Source organism: Aquarana catesbeiana, linkage group LG01 (assembly GCF_042186555.1).
Source record: "Aquarana catesbeiana isolate 2022-GZ linkage group LG01, ASM4218655v1, whole genome shotgun sequence".
NCBI classification, from domain to species: domain Eukaryota; kingdom Metazoa; phylum Chordata; class Amphibia; order Anura; family Ranidae; genus Aquarana; species Aquarana catesbeiana.
The window spans coordinates 327058002-327078172 of NC_133324.1; the positions used below are offsets into that span (position 1 = coordinate 327058002).

Sequence of the window (20171 nt, forward strand, 5' to 3'; positions counted from 1 at the left end):
TCAGATCCTCATCTGTATTGATGTGATTTGGATCTGACATTACATCTAAAGTCGCATCAAAGTAGTACTCAAGTTGCAAGAAAATCGCCTGGCAAAGTCGCTCGCATATACGTTGCGTGACTTTCCGGTTGCGGCAGTGTGGACCGAGCCTTTACTGAAAATATCATATTTGCTATACATTTGTGCAACTATCACAGGACATACAATATTAGTAGCAGCTTCTTTTTATTGTACTGGTCTTGTGCTTTCAGAAATTGAATTGTCCGAGGTGGTCTTTTGCAAACTTTTTGGGGGAAAAAAAAAAAAAAACAGAACTGAAAAATTGCCAAAATGGTCTAGCCACAGTGGAGAGCAGTGAAAAGGTTAAAGTGGGCGCTCTCTGTAGAGGAAGTCACATGACCCCGCCCGTGTCCATTCATTGGACGATCTCGGACAGAACGTGCCTGGGACCGTCTAACAATATTAGTGTTGAGCCCGGAGCGCAGAGAGCTGTGTGAGCATCTCTTGTCATGTATCGCTTCCACAGAGCGGCTGCTGGGCTGTTATATAACGGGCAGCCACGTCCAAGCCTCGCTGACATTGCTGCAGACAACATGACTGTCACAAGCCGTGACTTTACCACATAACCCTTTTATGTGTCTCTTTCGTTGTATGTAATGCAGTGGAGAGAGAGAGAGAGGCGCTGGACTGGCATGGCGCAGCCGCTGTAGAGTGGATGTTGCTTGTCTAGCGGTGCTGAGGGCAAAGTTAGCAGTCTGTCCCATAGCCTCGCCTCAGTGTGTGTGAGGAGGCAGTGCTAATACCTGTGTGTGTGTGTGTTCTTATCTTGTGTGACTCTCCCTGACTGTTCTACCCCAAACAAGACTACTGCTGACTTCCTGGTCAGCAGGCATGGCTCCCCATCCCCAGGAGAGTGCACAGCCTGACCTCTACAGGGACACGTGGGTCAGGTACATGGGTAAGTGACTGCTGCTGGGCACATTCGATGCACACTTCTAGCACAGAGCCACACTGCTTCCTCCTTAATGACTTTATTGTCACTTCTAATGACCTTCACAGTGGGCTGAAAGAGAGCATGTCACCAGGAATCCATATATGTGACAGCAAAGTATTCTACTCTACTCTCTTCACTTTCAGCTTTTATTGGTGTACTTTACTGACTTGGGCTCCTGTCACCACTGTTAACCACTTCAGCCCCGGAAGGATTTACCCCCTTAATGACCAGAGCACTTTTTCCAATTTGGCACTGCGTCGCTTTAACTGCTAATTGCGCGGTCATGCAATGCTGTACCCAAACAAAATTTGTGTCCTTTTCTTCTCACAAATAGAGCTTTCTTTTGATGGTATTTGATCACCTCTGCTGTTTTTTTTTTTTTTTGCGCTATAAACGAAAAAAGACCGAAAATTTTGAAAAAAAATGATATTTTCTACTTTTTGTTATAAAAAAAAATCTAATAAACTCAATTTTAGTCATACATTTAGGCCAAAATGTATTCGGCCACATGTCTTTGGTAAAAAAAATGTCAATAAGCGTATATTTATTGGTTTGCGCAAAAGTTATAGCGTCTACAAACTAGGGTACATTTTCTGGAATTTACACAGCTTTTAGTTTATGACTGCCTATGTCATTTCTTGAGGTGCTAAAATGGCAGGGCAGTACAAACCCCCCCCCCCCCCCCAAATGACCCCATTTTGGAAAGTAGACGCCCCAAGGAAATTGCTGAGAGGCATGTTGAGCCCATTGAATATTCATTTTTTTTTTTTTTGTCCCAAGTGATTGAATAATGACAAAAAAAAAAAAAAATTACAAAAAGTTGTCACTAAATGATATATTGCTCAAACATGCCATGGGCATATGTGGAATTGCACCCAAAAATATATTCAGCTGCTTCTCCTGAGTACGGGGATACCACATGTGTGGGACTTTTTGGGAGCCTAGCCGCGTACGGGGCCCCGAAAACCAATCACCGCCTTCAGGATTTCTAAGGGTGTAAATTTTTGATTTTACTCCTCACTACCTATCAGTTTTGAAGCCCATAAAATGCCCAGATGGCATAAACCCCCCTCAAATGACCCCATTTTGGAAAGTAGACACCCCAAGCTATTTGCGGAGAGGCATTGTGAGTATTTTGCAGCTCTCATTTGTTTTTGAAAATGAAGGACAAGAGAAAAAAATTTTGTGACAAAAAGTGAGGTCTGCAAAATACTCAGTACGCAGTACGGGCGCTGCAGAAGTGGTGGGTCCCAATTAGGATTGGCGAATGCAGCAGGAAGGACATTATGGGCACGACGGGCCTGTTTGTCTTCTTGGTGGCAGCGGGACACTACTTGTGCTTGCCACCTCACCAGCTTGAACTGCACTTATGGGACTCGCCACGTCACCAAGTGTTACTGCAGTGCTGGTTTGACTACGACCGGGGTATACTAGGCCGCTGGTGCTTGCCAGTTCACCAAAACGCTACCAAAAAAACTGTTAGCGATTGCAGGGATCAGGCCTGACTCTGCAAACGCTGCAGTTATGCGTTTAGTGTTTTGTAAGTGACAGTGATCGATCGATACTGCACTTGGGTGGGCTGGGCTGGGCCGGGCGGAGGGGCAAAACGCAGGTGCTAGCAGGTATCTGGGCTGATCCCGCTAACACTGCGTTTTTGGGAACCCTAAAAAGCTGGGGACGCTAGTATAGATCAGATCAGATATTGATCCGATCAGATATTATACCACTAAGGGAGGTGTACAGTGAGTGCGTGGGTGTTAGCGGTACTGGCGCTAACCTGACGCTGCCTGGGGCTGGTGCTTGCCAGTTCACCAGAATGCTACTAAAAAAAATTAGCGATCGCAGGGATCAGGCCTGACTCTGCGAACGCTGCAGTTATGCGTTTAGTGTTTTGTAAGTGACAGTGGTTGATCGATACTGCATTTGGGTGGGCTGGGCTGGGCCGGGCGGAGGGGCAAAACGCAGGTGCTAGCAGGTATCTGGGCTGATCCCGCTAACACTGCGTTTTTTGGAACCCTAAACTGCTGGGGACGCTAGTATAGATCTGATCGGATCAGATATCGATCCATTCAGATACTATACCACTAAGGGAGGCGTATGCTGCGTGCGTGGGTGTTAGCGGTACTGGCGCTAATCTGACGCTGCCTGGGGCGACGCATATCACCGCCGGGCGATCAGGGGGCTAAACCTTTATTCGGTAATAAACAGCGGGTGCCCTGACACTATAAAAAATAAACGAACTAACCAGCGTCACCCGTAACACTTATACGGTGATCAGTGGTGAAAGGGTTAACTAGGGGGCAATCAAGGGGTTAAAACATTTATTAGATAGTATATAGGGGTCCCTGACGCTATAAAACGCTGACGGCGAACCTAAATATTTACCTCCCTAACTAGCGTCACCAGCGACACTAATACAGCGATCAGAAAAATGATCGCTTAGCAACACTGGTGACGGGGGTGATCAAGGGGTTAAATCGTTGTTAGGGGGGTACCCTAGACCTAAAGGGGGCTAACAGTAACTGTCCTACCACAGTAACTGTCACAAACTGACACCATGCAGTAATAAAAAAAAAAAAAACTGCTTGGTGTCAGTGTGACGGGGGGGGGTGATCGGGGGTGTAATGTGTGCCTGGCATGTTCTACTGAGTGTGTGTGTTTTACACTCACAGTGATGTCTTCTCTCCTCGGCGCCGGAACGGAAAGTACCGAGCTGAGGAGAAATGACATCACTTCCTTTGCTGTTTAGCATACAGCAGCAAAGGAAGATTCTCATTGGCTGGGAGCGATCGCGAGGGGGGGGCCACGAATGGATGGTCTCCCCCTCACCTCTCATTGCTCACAGTCACAAGCCGACCGCCTCGGGCACCGGGGGGAGGTCCAATCGGACCCCCCGCTCGCGGGAGGCAGATCACGTGTATATATAGGTGATTCTGCCTGCCCGTGCCATTCTGCCGACGTATATCGTCGTTAGGCGGTCGGCAAGTGGTTAATTTTAGTTTGACTAGAATATAGCTAAAACCATTCAGATTACTAAAATACGACAAACTAAAATTACATTTTAGTTAAAAGACTAAAATATGACTAAAATGACATTTTAGTCAAAAGACTAGAACTAAAACAAAATCGAAATTTGATGTCAAAATGAACACTGCCTGTCACAACAGAGGTCCAATCAGATCCAACTGTTTGATCAGAAGCCCAGCAGGTAAATGTAAACAGACACGTGATGTGTCTGTTTAAATCCAGTTACCTCTAGGTCCGAAAGCAAAAAATGGGGGGGGGGGGGGGGAATATATAGGCTGTTACTGATTAAAATTTTCGTGTTTAATTAATCGATTTCTTTTTTAATTTATTTTTTTTTTTTTTTGTCAACTAATTTCGATTAATTATAACGCACATACAGATCCAACTACTATTAGCTGATGTCATGCATAGCTCCTCCTCCCGTACACATTACATTCAATCAGAATTTCCTCAGCGGGGCTACAGCGTCACCCTACAGTCTATTTAAATAGCACCGTTGTGCATCAGGGGGACCGATTGAGAGCCAGAGACATCCATCACCTGCTGAGACAGCAAAGTGTCAATTCTTTGGAAAAAAAAAGTGCCCTCATCCATAAATGTTTCTGATGCCCTCAGATATGTTGGTTTTCATAGCCAAGTTCAGGATTTACATAGATGTTTATCTTTGTTAATACTTTGACCAGTGAGATCAATCAAATCGTTAGGATCGGTCTTCCTCAATTTATGATTTCACGGACATCGATGTCACCAGACTTCTCCCCCTTCTCTTCGTTAGCAGACGGAGGCACTTGGGGAAGGGGGGAGGAGTCCTGTGACGTCACCGGATCTCCGATGGAACTCCCTGAAGACCCGGAGGCCGGCAGAGAGGTGAGTACCAATCAAAAGAATTTTGTTGGATCAATAAAATTACGATTAATTGTTAATTTCCACTATAATATATATATATATATATATATATATATATATATATATATATATATATATATATATATATATATAATAAAAATGTGTTTTTTTTCTTTTGGACCTCAACATGACAGATTGGACATGGGTCCATGCCCATTTACATCCACCTGCCCAAAAACCTAACATGGGTCAGTTTGCCTCTGGTCACAAGTTGGAGGAAATAAAAATGACCAGATGCGGATGGCACAAAAGTGACATCTGTTTTGTTTGGCTCCTCTTCAGCAGCAGATCTGTTTATGGATCCCCCTGCTGATCAGAGTGGTGTCCTGAAAGAACCATTAATTCCACTCTCTTGCTGCCAAAATGTTAAAATAAAAAGATCCTTGCAAGTAAAAATCAATAATACACATTAGTCTGGCAGAGGCAGCGAGTCCTATCTTTATTCTCTTGCAGAGCTACAGTGGCTGAAGAATCTTCAGCATGTGTCTTGTAGTGACATCGGCACTGACAGATTGAACTGCAGCGGAGAACTGGGAACTCGACATACAGGGAAATATTGGATGCTTAAAGTGGAACTATAGGCAAAACGTTTTTCCCCCTAATCGTCTTTCAGGACAGCCACCTGCTGGCTCCTCAGTTAATTGTGTTTCCTCCAGAGGGGAGACACCACTGGAGCCAAGCCAGGAGAGCCAGAGAGCTCAGGCAGCATGTCCTAAAAGAGGAGTAGAGACTCCTTGGACAAACCAGAGAAGCATTTGTTGTGCAGTTTCCGGGACCCAGCTATGGCGATTTCTTTTTTCTTGTTGTCACCCCCACATCCCTGAGCGCAGGTGGAGGTCGGGGGGGCACCTTTTCAGCACCGAGCGCGGTGGGATGAAGTGCAGGTCCAGCAGTCCCGTACCCTCAGCAGCGTGTGGTAGCAGCAATACAAACCACGCCGGGTATTGGGACTGCACGGCCTGTGGCGGGTGACGTCATGTCCGGCCGAAGGGGAGTGCACTTCTGGGTTCGCAGCTTCCGGCCGCGAACTATGAAAAGGAGCCAGGCATGGGCTGGAGAGGAGCCGTACATGCTGTAGAGACAGCAGAGGCTCCGGAGGTGATACTACAATGGCGGACGCAGAGGGATCAGACCAAACTGCTCCAGCAGAGACCAGCTCCAGCCATGTGAAGGTAATGGGAACCTAGGGCAAACTTCCCTGGCCTGAACCCACCCCTCGCTTCCCTTAGCAATGTGGGATGGAAAAAGGGGGGGTAGGTAAAGGACCCTCTAGTGTCAGAGGGTGGTTCATAGGGCCCCTAGTGAGGCAAGCCCATATGAAGATGCTGCACTCCTGCAATTGCAGGGGAGGGTGCTAAGTATTAATTTTGTGGGGTTTTTTTTTTTTATGTCTTTTCAGAAAACAGACAAAACCAGGGCCCCTCATAATTCAAAAAAGGAGGTGCCCTTCTTGTAAAACTACCCTTAGAGGTTCCTGGGGGAAAGCATTATGTAAAGAATGTATTAGTAAATTAGTACAAGAGTGTAACGAGCCCCTGCTCGCTCGGTTCCACTCTCCTGACACTCCTCTGCTGCTATAGGATCAGACTGCAGATCGCAACATCTGATGGTTCGGTCATCCGTTGCTCCGGGACTAGAACTACAGCTATGTGCTGTTCTAATCCAGTTGTGTAGCTCAGAACAAACACCAGGCAGGCTGTATGTAAGTTCAACCAGGAATCTCTCTTTATTGACAGGAATACAGTCTTTTATACAGTAAAAGAGGAGGTGCAGACCTGCTCATATTACTCTAACAATACAGCTGTAACCTAATTAACATGAGCTAATTAACTAATCCCTTTAGACAGCCTAGATGACTCATACATGACCTTTAGGCCAGACTGGCCATCTTGTAGCTCAGAAAACCCAATCAACATTATCACAATAGCAGAGTTAATTAACACAAACAACAATGGGGATCTAATGACTCTTAGATCCCATACTAGAGATTTATTTAAAATACACATTCTAGCAGGCAACAGACAGGTGGCTGGAATTTACATCAGCATCTCCTAACAGTATTTGTCCAAGCATTATGAATCAGCCACTATTCCTAATATGGCAAATCCAGGTTCCCCAGAGTCTGTGTGTCCTGGGGGACCAGGACCCGAATCCACAGTACTACCACCTCAAGGGTCCCCAGGCATACAGCTTACAAAGAGCACCGTTCCCCCAAATGCCAGGGCCCACGATCGATCTTCAAGAGGCTAGCATTCAGTCACCTCCAAAAGTCTCTCTCCCGGCTAGGTCTCTCACAAAGAGCATTCCACAGAGCAGAGTGAGAGTTCAAAAAACCTTTTTTGAAGGGTTTCTGATACTGCAGCTTCAGACTGCTCCTCCCCCAGTACAGGCAGCGTTACCAAAGATGCTGGGACTCAACAGTGGGCAGCCTGAAGCCAGATATGGCGGTCACTGGTGGCTAGGAATGTAGAGTTCTGGTTGAACCAAATACAGGCACACATTGAAGAAGGAACGGCAAAAGAGCAGATTCTATCTTCCTTTCCCACACTCCTGCGAGGCATCGCGTATATCGCAGATGCTTCAGCAGAGCTGGTTCGGATGGCAGCCAGATCCTCCGCACTAGCCAACTCTACAAGAAGGGCCCTATGGTTAAAGACATGGCAGGGGGACTGCGCGTTCATAGCCAAACTCTGCGGGATTCCATTTACAGGGGACCTGCTGTTCTGGCCAGGGTTTGAGAAAGTGCTGGACCGTACAGCACATAGAAAGAAGGCATTCCCATTGAAACGCAAAGCAACTTGGAGTCAACCACAACAGAATAAAAAAAGGCAAAGAAGGGACACAAGATCCCACTTTACAACACCCAAGGCGGATAACCAGAGAAAACCTTGGGTTCAGAGAGGGAAAGGCAAGGGAGGAGCGATTTTTCGTCCTCCTGAGCAAACCCACAACAAAAAATGACAAGGCAGTCACAGTGGGAGGAAGACGGGGCCTTCCTCCCACAATGGGAAGGAATATCCTCCAACAGATTTATTTTGATAACAATAAAAGGGTATCATCTAGAGTTCTCAAGATCACCCCCAAACAGGTTCTGCACCACCAAACTTCCAAAAAACAAGGAAAAGGCCAGAGGGTTAATGAGATCCATAAAGGAGCTCAAAGAACAAGGAGGAATCACCAAAGTACCAAAGGAAGAAAGAGGGCAGGGTTTCTACTCCCACATATTCAGAGTACAAAAAACCTCAGGGAAGGTCAGACCAATCCTCAACCTCAAACCCCTAATTGTGTCCATAACCTACAAAAGGTTCAGAATGGATTCCATATATTCAGTGAAGGCGCTATTGCCCCCAAACTGTTATATGGTTTCCCTAGACTTAAAAGAGGCTACATCAGAATTGTCAGAAGTTTCTAAGGTTACCAATAGAAACAGAAAAGGAAATCATGCACCTTCAATTTCAAGCTCTACCCTTTGGCCTTTCCTCCTCACTCAGAATTTTTACAAAAATTCTGGCCGAAGCTCTGGCACCATTACGAGTTGAAGGCATATCCATCATTGCCTATTTAGACGACCTTCTCCTTTTTGCAGAAACGCCCAGGAAATTACAAGAAAGTCTCAATTACACAGACATTCTTAGAAAGTCTAGGTTGGTTGATAAATTCAGAAAAATCCAATCTACAACCCACTCAACAAATAATATACCTGGGATATATCATAGACTCAGCTCAACAAAGAGTGCTACTACCCAAGGAGAAAATAGAAAAAATTCAAAGGGAAGTGAGCATAATGCAGGCCAATCTACTATGTGCCATAAGGCAGATAATGTCAATGCTGGGGTTACTAATGTCTGCAATCCCAGCGGTACAATGGGCAGGTCTGCATTTTCGGCCACTGCAGATGTTCCTGTTAAAGGTATGGGACCACAAGCAGGAGTCCTTAGATACCAAAGTTCTAATACCAGCAAAGGTAAAAAGAACCTTGTGGTGGAGGAGAACAGGAAATGTGAACAAAGGACGGTTGTGGAGCCTACCCATTTCCCAAATCTTAACCACAGACGCAAGCGGCGTAAGGTGGGGAGCACATCTAGGCTCTCAGATAACGCAAGGGACTTGGGAAAAAGAGGAGAGGATGAGATCATCCAACTGGAAGGAATTGAAAGCAGTATGGTTTGCACTTCAAACCTTCCAGAAAGAGTTGAGAGGACATCATTTGCAGGTCAGGTCCAACAATTCGTCGGTAATCGCCTACATAAACAAACGGGGGAACAAGAAGCAGAACCCTGTGGACTTTAGCAGAGGAAATCTTGAACTAGGGAGAGGAAAACATACTCTCGTTGTCAGCAGTCCACTTAAAGGGGGATTTAAACTAAGTGGCAGATTTCCTTAGCAGGAAAAAAGTGAGAGAAGGCGATTTGGGTACTAAAACAGGAGGTATTCAAACAGATTACTCAAAAATGGGGAATACCTCAGGTGTACTTGTTTGCTTCAAAAGAAAGCAGAAAAGTCAGAGCGTTCTTCTCCCTGAAAAGAGGATGGAGCGCTCGGGGTAGATGTGTTAGCACAGAGGTGGGCATTCAACAAATGTTGTGCCTTTCCCCCACCAGTACTGCTACCAGCAGTAATAAGAAAATTACGTACAGAGAATATAACACTAATTCTCATAGCACCTCACTGGCCCAGGATACCGTGGTTCTCTGTGCTCAAAGAACTCGCCGTAGAAACCCCCTGGTTATTACAAATCCAGGAAGATCTACTCTCCCAGGGCCCAGTACACTGCCCCCAAGTGGAAAGGTGGAACTTGGCTCCATGGTATCTGAGGAGCAGCTGCTGGAAGCAAAATGGTTTTCTAGCCATTTAATAGATACACAGCTGAAAAGCAGGAAGGTTGAGACACGTAACATCTACCAGAAAGTATGAAAGTGCTTTAACAGATGGTGCACAGACAACAACTTCAACACACAAAGCTCAGTGGCAGTCTTAGAGTTTCTACAGAATGGTATAGACAAAGGACTAAGCCTTAGCACATGAAAGAGTCAAGTGTCAGCACTTTCGGTTTACCAGGAAAAAAGATTAGCATCCAATCCATGGATAATCAGACTCATTAGATCTGTGAGCAGACAGAGACCGAAACACATTACAGTCTTTCCAAAGTGGGATCTGTCATTAGTGCTGCAAACTATGACAGCAGACCCCTTTGAACCATTAGATAATTGCAGCCTAAAGATGCTGACTCTTAAAGCAGTCTTTTTGGTAGCAATTACTACAGCCAAAAGGGTCCGTTAGAGGCACTATCAATCAGACCCCCCTTTTTTCAGATTTTTCTGGATCGCATAATCTTTAAAATGGATCCGGAATTTCTGCCTAAAGTGGACTCGAAATTCCACAGAGGCCAAGAAATTGTGTTACCTTCATTTTGTCTGAATCCCTCTAAGGAACAAGAGGTAAAGTTTCATAATTTAGACGTCAGGAGATGCGTTTTACATTATTTAGAGGTAACAAAAACTATTTGGAAGACAGATTCCTTATTTATTTTAAATTCTGGTGCGAAGAAAGGGCACAAGGCCTCAAAACGCACCATAGCCAGATGGCTAAGAGAAGCCATTGAACAAGCTCATAAGTTAGGAGGCATGCAGATCCCAGAGGGATCGCCGGAACAGATTTGTAAAGGGGCAACCTGGTCCAGCTTTGCCACCTTTTGTAAGACGCTATAGAGTGGATCTTTGGTTGGCTAAAGATCAGACGCAAGGTCTTACAATCCGTGGTCTCATCCTAGGGGTAAGTGCTTGTTTATCCTCTCAGGTGGCTGTCCTGAAAGACGATTCGGGGAAAAATGAAGTTACTTACTGGTAACGTTCTTTCCCGGAGTCTTTCAGGACAGCCCGGTACCCACTCAAATGTTTATTAAGACATGAAAGTTTCCTTACAGGAAATGTGATCTAGTTAATTAGGTGTATCATATGTTCTTGTGTCTCCCCAGCAGACTGGAGGTGCTCTTTAAAGAACTGAGGAGCCAGCAGGGGAGGAGGAAATTTATAGAAGGCTGGCGCGGTGTTTCCTAAAGAGGTAATGAGCCAAGGTCTCTCAGGTGGCTGTCCTGAAAGACTCCGGGAAAGAACGTTACCAGTAAGTAACTTTGTTTTTTTTTTTTTTCATTTTGAATAGAGCAAGGGAGGGTTCTAACTCCTTTCAGATATTTATTTATTTTCACCATCTGTGTCCCATTGCGGAGATTTCCCTTCACTTCCTGTACCATAGCCAAACAGGAAGTGAGAGGAAATCTCTGGAAATTAAGGGAATTCCTTGGGGACCCCCAGGTCACCTGAACTAGTGTCCCCATTGGAAGATTTCCCCTCTATTGCTTTTCTGGGGACAACCCAAAATCTGGGTTTTCTTTTACTTTCACTTTCAACGATGATGGTAAAAAGGACAAATAGAGAAGGTGAATCTCCTGAATAAGGGGCACAAACAGCAATAAAAACTGACCGGTATTCGAATCCCTCTTCGCTATCCAAAGCAAAAAAAAAATTGCCTTTAACCACTTCAGCCCCGGAAGGTTTTACCCCCTTCCTGACCAGAGCACTATTTACAATATGGCACTGTGTCTCTAACTGGTAATTGCGATGTACCCAAACAAAATTTTCGTCCTTTTTTTTCCCACAAATAGAGCTTTCTTTTGGTGCTATTTGATCACCTCTGCGGTTTTTATTTTTAGAGCTATACACAAAAAGAGCGACAATTTTGAAAAAGAACAATATTTTTTTACTTTTTGCTATAATATCCCCAAAAATGTTTTTAAAAAAACAAATTTCTTCATCAGTTTAGACCGATTAAATATTCTACATATTTTTGGTAAAAAAAAAATCGCAATAAGCGTAGATTGATTGGTTTGCGATTTTTAGTGTTATTGTGGCGGACAGATCGGATACTTTTGAAACATTATTGGGACCATTGACATTTATACAGCGATCAGTGCTATAAAAATGCACTGACTACTGTGTAAATGACACTGGTAGGGAAGGGTTTAACACTAGGGGGCGATCAAGAGGTTAAATGTGTTCCCTCGTGAGTGTTTCTAACTGTGTGGGGATAGGACTGAGTAGGAGAGGAGACATTTGGCTGTTCCTACATAGGAACAAACAACACGTCTCGTCACCTCTGACAGCACAGAGATTTGTGTGTTTTACGCTCACAAATCCCTGTGCATGCGACTGCCGGCCACGCGCTTCGGGTCCCCCGCCGTGCAGCGGGCATGCGCACAGCCCTCTGGTGGCTCTTAAAGGAACCCCATACCTGGAGGGGGTTTCGCGCAGGGGAGCCACTCTGCCCCTGTATATGTAAGCAAGCCGGTCGGGAACTGGTTAAAGTGGTTGTAAAACCCTTACATATAACCAGTGAAGGGACTGGCCTCAGGTGGCTCCCAGAGAATAAACAAATTTCCCCCCCACGTCAATTATACCTGTCTATCTGCAGTTTTCTCTACATCTTTTCAAAGTCCAGAATTACAGATCTAGTCTGAGAGTTCAGAAAATAGGGGATGGAGAGATGTTACACTCTGCAGAGCTAAAGGAGGAGAGTTCTGAGAGCTGATTGGAGGAAAGGGACAAACCCCCCCCCCCCCCCCCTTCAAACAGTCTACAGGAACAGAGATGAGGCTGTCAATCTGTTGGAGGTCCCTCCCCTGTCACCATTTTTTCTCTTGGCGTCCAAAAAAATTGTCAGAAGTGATTAATGCTGATGGCAGAGGAATAAAGTGGCAGACAGACATTACACTTGGTGCTTTTATTTGAGACAAGCACACACTATAGGGATATGCTTTGTTCATATTTCATGTTTCATAGGGGATGATAAGGGACTATATACATGATTTTAGTAATGAGAACGGTATCATCAGCATGGATTCATGAAGAATCATTCTTGCCAAACCAATCTATTAACCTTCTATGAGGAGGTGAGCTGCCATGTAGATAAAGGAAGGCCCATAGCCATGGATTGGATTTTGCAAAAGCATTTAACACAGTCCCCCATAAATGTTTCCTGTACAAAATAAGGTCAGTTGGCATGGACCATAGGGTGAGTACATGGATTAAAAACTGGCTACAAGGGCGAGTTCAGAGGGTGGTGATAAATGGGGTGGTATTTAATCACCGCTGGGTTTTTTATTTTTTGCACTATAAAAGACTGAAAATTCTTTAAAAAAAAAGCATTTTTCTCAGTTTCTGTTTTTTGGCCAAAATTTATACTGTTACATATCTTTGGTATAAAATACCCCCAAATCGGTGTATATTATTTGGTCTTTGTGAAAGTTATAGAGTCCACAAACTATGGGGCCAATCTCTGAAAATTGATCACACCTGAAATACTGACGGCCTATCTCATTTGTTGAGACCCTAACAAGCCAGGAAAGTACAAATACCCCCCCAATAGCCCCCCTTTTTGGAATGTAGACATTCCAAGGTATTTAGTAAGTGGCATGGTGAGTTTTTTGAACATGTCATTTTTGTTCTACAAGTTTTTGGAAAATGTGGAAAGAAAAGGAAAACATATATATATATATATATATATATATATATATATATATATATATATATATATATATATATATATATATATATATTATATAAAATACGTTTTCCTTGGGAGCACCGTCAGGTGTTCTAGGGGCATACATTTCAAATCTAATTTGACTACCTATTACACTTTTGTGAGGCACTGTAGTGGCATGGATGAGAACTGATGTGGCATGGTTGAGCCATAAATGTGGACGGCTGAGTATGGATGGTATGACTGAGCATTAATGAGTACGGATGGGATGGCTGGTACGACTGGGGATGGATGGATGCGTATGGCTGGCTAGATGAGTATGACAGATGGATGGCTGGATGAGTATGACAGAGGGATGGATGAGTATGACGGATGGATGGCTGGATGAGTATGACAGAGGGATGGCTGAGCATGGATGGCTGGATGAAGCTGCAATTGGCACAGATAAGCGCTGTGGGCACTACAGATCCAGCCCACAGCGCTGCTGCACCCGATCTCTCCCCTCTCCGCTCACACTGTACCGATCGGTACAGAGAGGGGAGAGAGGAACCGGACATGACGCCGGTTTGTTTACATGGGATCGCTCCATCATTTGACGGATCGATCACGTGGTAAACGGCCGCGATCAGCGGTCATTTACTGTGAAGTGCTGGGTCCGGAGGACACGGATACTCTAGTGTGCACTCCCCAGGTGACGCGATTCTGGAAGGACGTCAATGTACATCCTGCCAGAGTTATCGAGCCGCACTGTAGCCGTCATTTGGCTATGGCCCAGTGGTTAACCTTAAACTACGCAGAGGGTTCTTTACTTTAAAGCGGCAAGGATGTGGAATTCCCTTCCACAGGTGGTGGTATCAGCGGGGGGCATCGATAGTTTAAAAAAACTATTAGATAAGCACCTGAACGACCACAACATACAGGGATATACAATGTAATACTGACATATAATCACACACATAGGTTGGACTTATGTCTTTTTTCAACCTCACCTACTATATGTCTGAGGTTTACAACCACATGAACCGCTTCAATACCGGACAATTTTACCACCTTCTTGCCCATGCCAATTTTCAGCGCTGTCTCACTTTAAATGACAATTGTGTAGTCATGCAACACTGTACCCATAAGAAATTTTAATTTTTTTTCACACAAATGGAGCTTTTATTCGGTGGTATTTGATCACCGCTGTTTATTTTTTGCAAAACAAATTTTAAAAGACTGAAAATTTTGAGAAAAAAAAAAACCCACATTTTTCTTCGTTTCTGTTAATTGTTTTATTTGCAAAATGTTATTTCTTCACAAATTTAGGCCAAAATGTATACTGCTACATTTCTATGGTGGAAATTACCCAAATCTGTGTATGTTATAGGAAAGTTATGGAATCCACAAACTATGGTATATGTATGTGAAAATCGATCAATTCTGATGTACGGACGGCCTATCTAATTTCTTGCACTAAAAAAAAAGAACAATTTTTACATACTGTCACCAGTGCAGTACAGCATCATCTGGTGCAGCGGTAATCAGGGAAACTGACTGGTGACAGTATGTAAAATATGTTACATTCAGTGACTGGAGCAATACAGTGTTACCATAGTAACACTACTACTCTGGGGATTTTTTTTTTCTTTACACACTAACTGTGAATTTTACAGTTATAAGCAACCATTTTTCTGAATAAAGACTACTCATTCAGTGTTTACTATTGTGATTAGCCACAGTTAATTACATGGTACAAATGGACTGTGATTGGCCCTGTCTTTACCATGTGATGACTGTGACAATCTCAGAACTCATCACAATAGTACACAATGAAAGGCATGAAAAGCCTTTCATTGTGTACAACTGTCATGTGACCTGTGATTGGCCACAGCGGTCACATGGTACCAACAGCGTGCTAGTACGGTGACTGACATGCATGTGCAGTGACGTCACAGTGATCTGTCATCGGCCATGTCTGGTGGATACGGCGGGTGACAGATTGCGCTGGAGCGTGGCCTTGCAGCCTGAATGACGGAAATGGAGGGGGGGGGGTTGTATAGGGCCAGCCAAAAAAAATAAAGAAATAATCCCCACAAAAATGGCTTTTTATTTATTGTGGAGGCAGGGACAGCTGCCTAGGTGGAACTGAGTTCCTCTTGGGGCCAAATGAATAAAACAAAACCCCACAATTTTTTTTTTTTTTTATTGTGGAGGGGGTGGCAACTGCTAAAATGGAACTGACTCTCTTGGGAGATAAGGTCCAGTTTGAATAGACTGTTTAAAGTGCAATATACAGTATATATGTGTTAAAATTAGCCTAGAGAAGTTAGAGATTGCCTAGCATAAAATACTGAACATAACCTGAACACACCTTTAACAAATATGCACAGAAGTGCATTCATGTTCATTTCTTACTGCGAATACGCTATAGAATTTAACATGCCTGTTATGTCTGTTTTTCACTTTATAAGCCACTGCTTTTGTTTGCCTGTTCACAAAAAATGTCATTACTCAGCTTGAGTGCTGCAGATGTCATCAAATGCTCATCAACACTGGCATAAAAAAAATGTTTAGTGGTTATAAAGGCAAAGGGCTTTTTACCTTAATACATTCTCTGCATTAAGGTAAAAAACCTTTCCAAAGCTGCTCTCCCCAGCCCCCCTTTTAACACTTACCTGAGCCTGATCTCGATCCATCACTGTGCCTGCCTGCAGCAGGTCAGCTTTTCTCCCCTCCCTCTTCTCACAGGAGGCTCTGCAGCAGATCTTTTCTCCTCTTTCTCTTCTCACAGGAGACTCTGCAGCAGCTGGAGCTTTTGGCATTCTATGCATTCTATGTGTTTAGCCCCCCCCCCTTCCCCCTTACCTGATCTTGACCCGCTGTCTCTCTCCTCACTGGACATCGAGGCACCACTGCTACCAATCACAGCCTGTGAGAAGGGGGCTGAGATGCTTTCTGTGTATCAATGGCTTCCCATGTGGCACAGGATTGAGCCCCCACAAATGCCCCTATAGCAAGTGGCTTGCTGTAGGGGCATGCAGAAGGGGGAAGGAGCCAGTAGCACTGATGGGGACCCCCAGAAGTAGAGGATCTGGGCTGCTCTGTGCAAAAACATTGCACAGAACAGATAAGTGTGACATGTTTGTTATTTTCTGCTATACAACATACCCAATAAAAAAAATTTTAACATCGAATTTCTTCATCAGTTTAGGCCAATATGTATTTTGCTACATATTTTTAGTAAACAAAATCCCAATAAGCATATATTGGTTTGCGCAGAAGTTTTATAGCCTCTATAAACAATGAGATATTTTTATTTTACTAGTAATGGCGGCGATCAGCGACCTTATAGCAGGATTACGATATTGCGGCGGACATTCTGACACTAACTGACACTTTTTGGGAACCAGTGACACTAATATAGTGATCAGTGCTAAAAATACGCACTGTCACTGTACTAATGAAACTGGCTGGGAAAGGGTTAACAGGGGGCGATTAAAGGGTTAACTGTGTACCTAGCCTGTGTTTTACTACAGTGTGGGAGGTGCTTTTTTTTAGAGGAAGACTTGGATTCTAGTCCCTGCTTTACAGAGACACAGGATCCATGCCTTCCCTCCTGTCAGAACGGCAGTTTGCCTTGTTTATATAAGCAGATTGCAATTCTGTCTCTGTAGCTGATCGGCGGGTGCTGGCGGACGTGGAGTCCACCGTACCCACCGATTGGCTCCCGCTGTGTGTATTCATAGTTGAAGTGAGCCGCCGGCAGCACGCATTCGCGCCTACTACCAAGAAGCGCAGGATCGTGTGTGTGTGTATATATATGTATATGTGTGTGTGTGTGTATATGTGTATATATATATATATATATATATAATATATAGTTGTTCTGCACACAACGGCCGCCCCGTAGCAGTAAAACTGCTATAGGGTGGTCGGCAAGTGGTTAAGGGCTTGTTCACATGAAGTGCGGTGAGGGAACGTGTTCAAAACCATGTGCTTTCCCACAGCGCACAAAAAAATGCTGCCTTTTGCAGACGTGTGTGAGTGCAATTAATTCATGCATTTTTTAACATTGTGCTGTGTGTGTGGATGCGCTGCTTCCATCTAAATACGCTTATATCCTGTCTATAAAGTGCAAACTTATTCCATATACAACCTAAGATCATATGCAATCAATAAAGATTTTTTTACATATCAAAAATTATAAAATTTATAAAAGTTCAATAATTCAATAATATGTGTCACATAATAGCAAAGTCTCCCAGTGATGTGTTCAAATCTTCTGTCAATTGCCGTGATTGGCGTGCGCTTGTAATAATACAATGTGCTAGTGACTTAGTGCTCCACCTCCACCTGTGAGATTGGCCACTCACCGGATATTCCTTTAAAACTACACCTTTGGTTCATTCATGGGGATAACCACTCCACTCAAAGGGAACTTCTTCAACAGATATAATTGGACCATAATGTTCCTCATGAAACATGAATAAAAACGATCATCGCGCAATACCGTTAATACTGTTTATTATAAACACAAAGTAAAAACTGTGCACTCACATTTATGTGTGCCCCCCAGCCGGCACAAAGCTATTCCAACAGTTAGGGACGGGTAGGTATAGCCACCTAGTTCGCCTATGTGTGCTATGCGACCTCCGTTCCTCCCCTCTTGCCTGTTCGCGTCCTCACCAATCCCGTTCGTATTGGATCACGTGGGTATGTGTTTCCCAGCAGCCTCTACGCGTTTCGCAATTTGCGTCATCAGGAAGCTTCCTGATGACGCAAATTGCGAAACGCGTAGAGGCTGCTGGGAAACACATACCCACGTGATCCAATACGAACGGGATTGGTGAGGACGCGAACAGGCAAGAGGGGAGGAACGGAGGTCGCATAGCACACATAGGCGAACTAGGTGGCTATACCTACCCGTCCCTAACTGTTGGAATAGCTTTGTGCCGGCTGGGGGGCACACATAAATGTGAGTGCACAGTTTTTACTTTGTGTTTATAATAAACAGTATTAACGGTATTGCGCGATGATCGTTTTTATTCATGTTTCATGAGGAACATTATGGTCCAATTATATCTGTTGAAGAAGTTCCCTTTGAGTGGAGTGGTTATCCCCATGAATGAACCAAAGGTGTAGTTTTAAAGGAATATCCGGTGAGTGGCCAATCTCACAGGTGGAGGTGGAGCACTAAGTCACTAGCACATTGTATTATTACAAGCGCACGCCAATCACGGCAATTGACAGAAGATTTGAACGCATCACTGGGAGACTTTGCTATTATGTGACACATATTATTGAATTATTGAACTTTTATAAATTTTATAATTTTTGATATGTAAAAAAATCTTTATTGATTGCATATGATCTTAGGTTGTATATGGAATAAGTTTGCACTTTATAGACAGGATATAAGCGTATTTAGATGGAAGCAGCGCATCCACACACACAGCACCTGTAGTATATCTCTATGAGAAGTTTTTTTGGATGCAGCAGCTAAGGCAATTACAAGTAAAGTAATTAGGAGATTTTGGTTTTGGTTTTGCGCCGGTGACACACACACACTAGTCTATTTATATTTTTTAACATTGCACTGCACCTTTTTCTGCGTGCCTTGTATGCATAGGGCAACCCATTGAAAAAAAATGGGCTACCCTAAAATGCGATGCATAGGATTGTGCAAAAAATGCTCATTGTACCTTCTGGTGTGAACAAGATGCAAAAGTTTTAGATATGTTGTCTTTCATTTTTGTATATACGTGTGTTTTTTTTATTGTTTGGCAGGGGCTCTTAACCCCATTCATGCCTAAGCCTTTTTCTGACACTTGTTGCTTACAAGTTAAAATCTGAATTAAGAGAAAAATAGATGTAGGTGTGGCACTGTTCTGGGGACTGATTAGCGATGAACCACTATTAGCTGGCAGTGTGTTATGATAGTATCTGAGTGGTGTTACAACATCTTGTGACTATTTAAAATGTAATAACAATAGATAAAGGGACTGATTCTTTACTGATAATCCATGTGTGAATTGTCCCATGTGAATGACAACCAAACATTTGATTAATACTGATATCTACAAAATTATATAAAAAAATTATGTAAAAAGTGCCCAATATAACATACAGTACATAAATGGACCTGGTAATAAAGTGCATAAACAGGAAAGTGCTTAGTGGGGGGAAAAAAGGGGGGGGGGGTTGCTATTTAGCAGATTAACAAAGTGACTTGTGCTCAAAACAATAGAAGCCAGTGCTTGCTGGAAAAAACAATATTGCTTTAAAAAGTTTTTTTATGTGCACAAATGGTTTTGTGCTTAGAAAGAATTAATTCCTCTAGAAAAACAATATTGTTAAAAGCAGATCTTCTTGTTCCAGTACTGGCTTGGTGATGGTGCTGCTTATTCGTGCTCCTAATGTGCATACACTCACCGAATAGCCTCACCCCTACAGGGGTATTGCGCAATCACAGTATTTGCCACTGTGTAGCAACTCCTAGCAGTTCCGGTTTGTGCATACCAACTATGCTGCCGAAATCTCCCTCCATTTTAACTGAGGCCAGCTGAAGCTGCTGCCTGTTCACTTCCTGGATTTACACAGAGGCTAATCCCATCTCCCTTCCTGCCAAACTCTCACTAGAGTGTGTGAGAGAGAGAGCTGTGTAAAATTGCGCTACAACTTTTTCTGCGTGCCTTGCATAGGGCAACCCATTGAAAAAAATGAG

At 43.7% G+C, this 20171-nt stretch overlaps 1 protein-coding gene across 1 annotated transcript in view; it reads left to right on the forward strand.

The window, feature by feature from the left end:
• Positions 1 to 499: 499 nt before the first annotated feature.
• The window catches only part of MTFP1 (mitochondrial fission process 1), a 72796-nt gene continuing 53124 nt past the window's right edge, over positions 500 to 20171 (forward strand). Inside the window, exon 1 of the mRNA XM_073630931.1 lies at positions 500 to 958. Coding sequence (XP_073487032.1) covers positions 892 to 958 — 67 coding nt within the window. The 5' untranslated portion in view covers positions 500 to 891. The remainder of the gene's footprint in view (positions 959 to 20171) is intronic.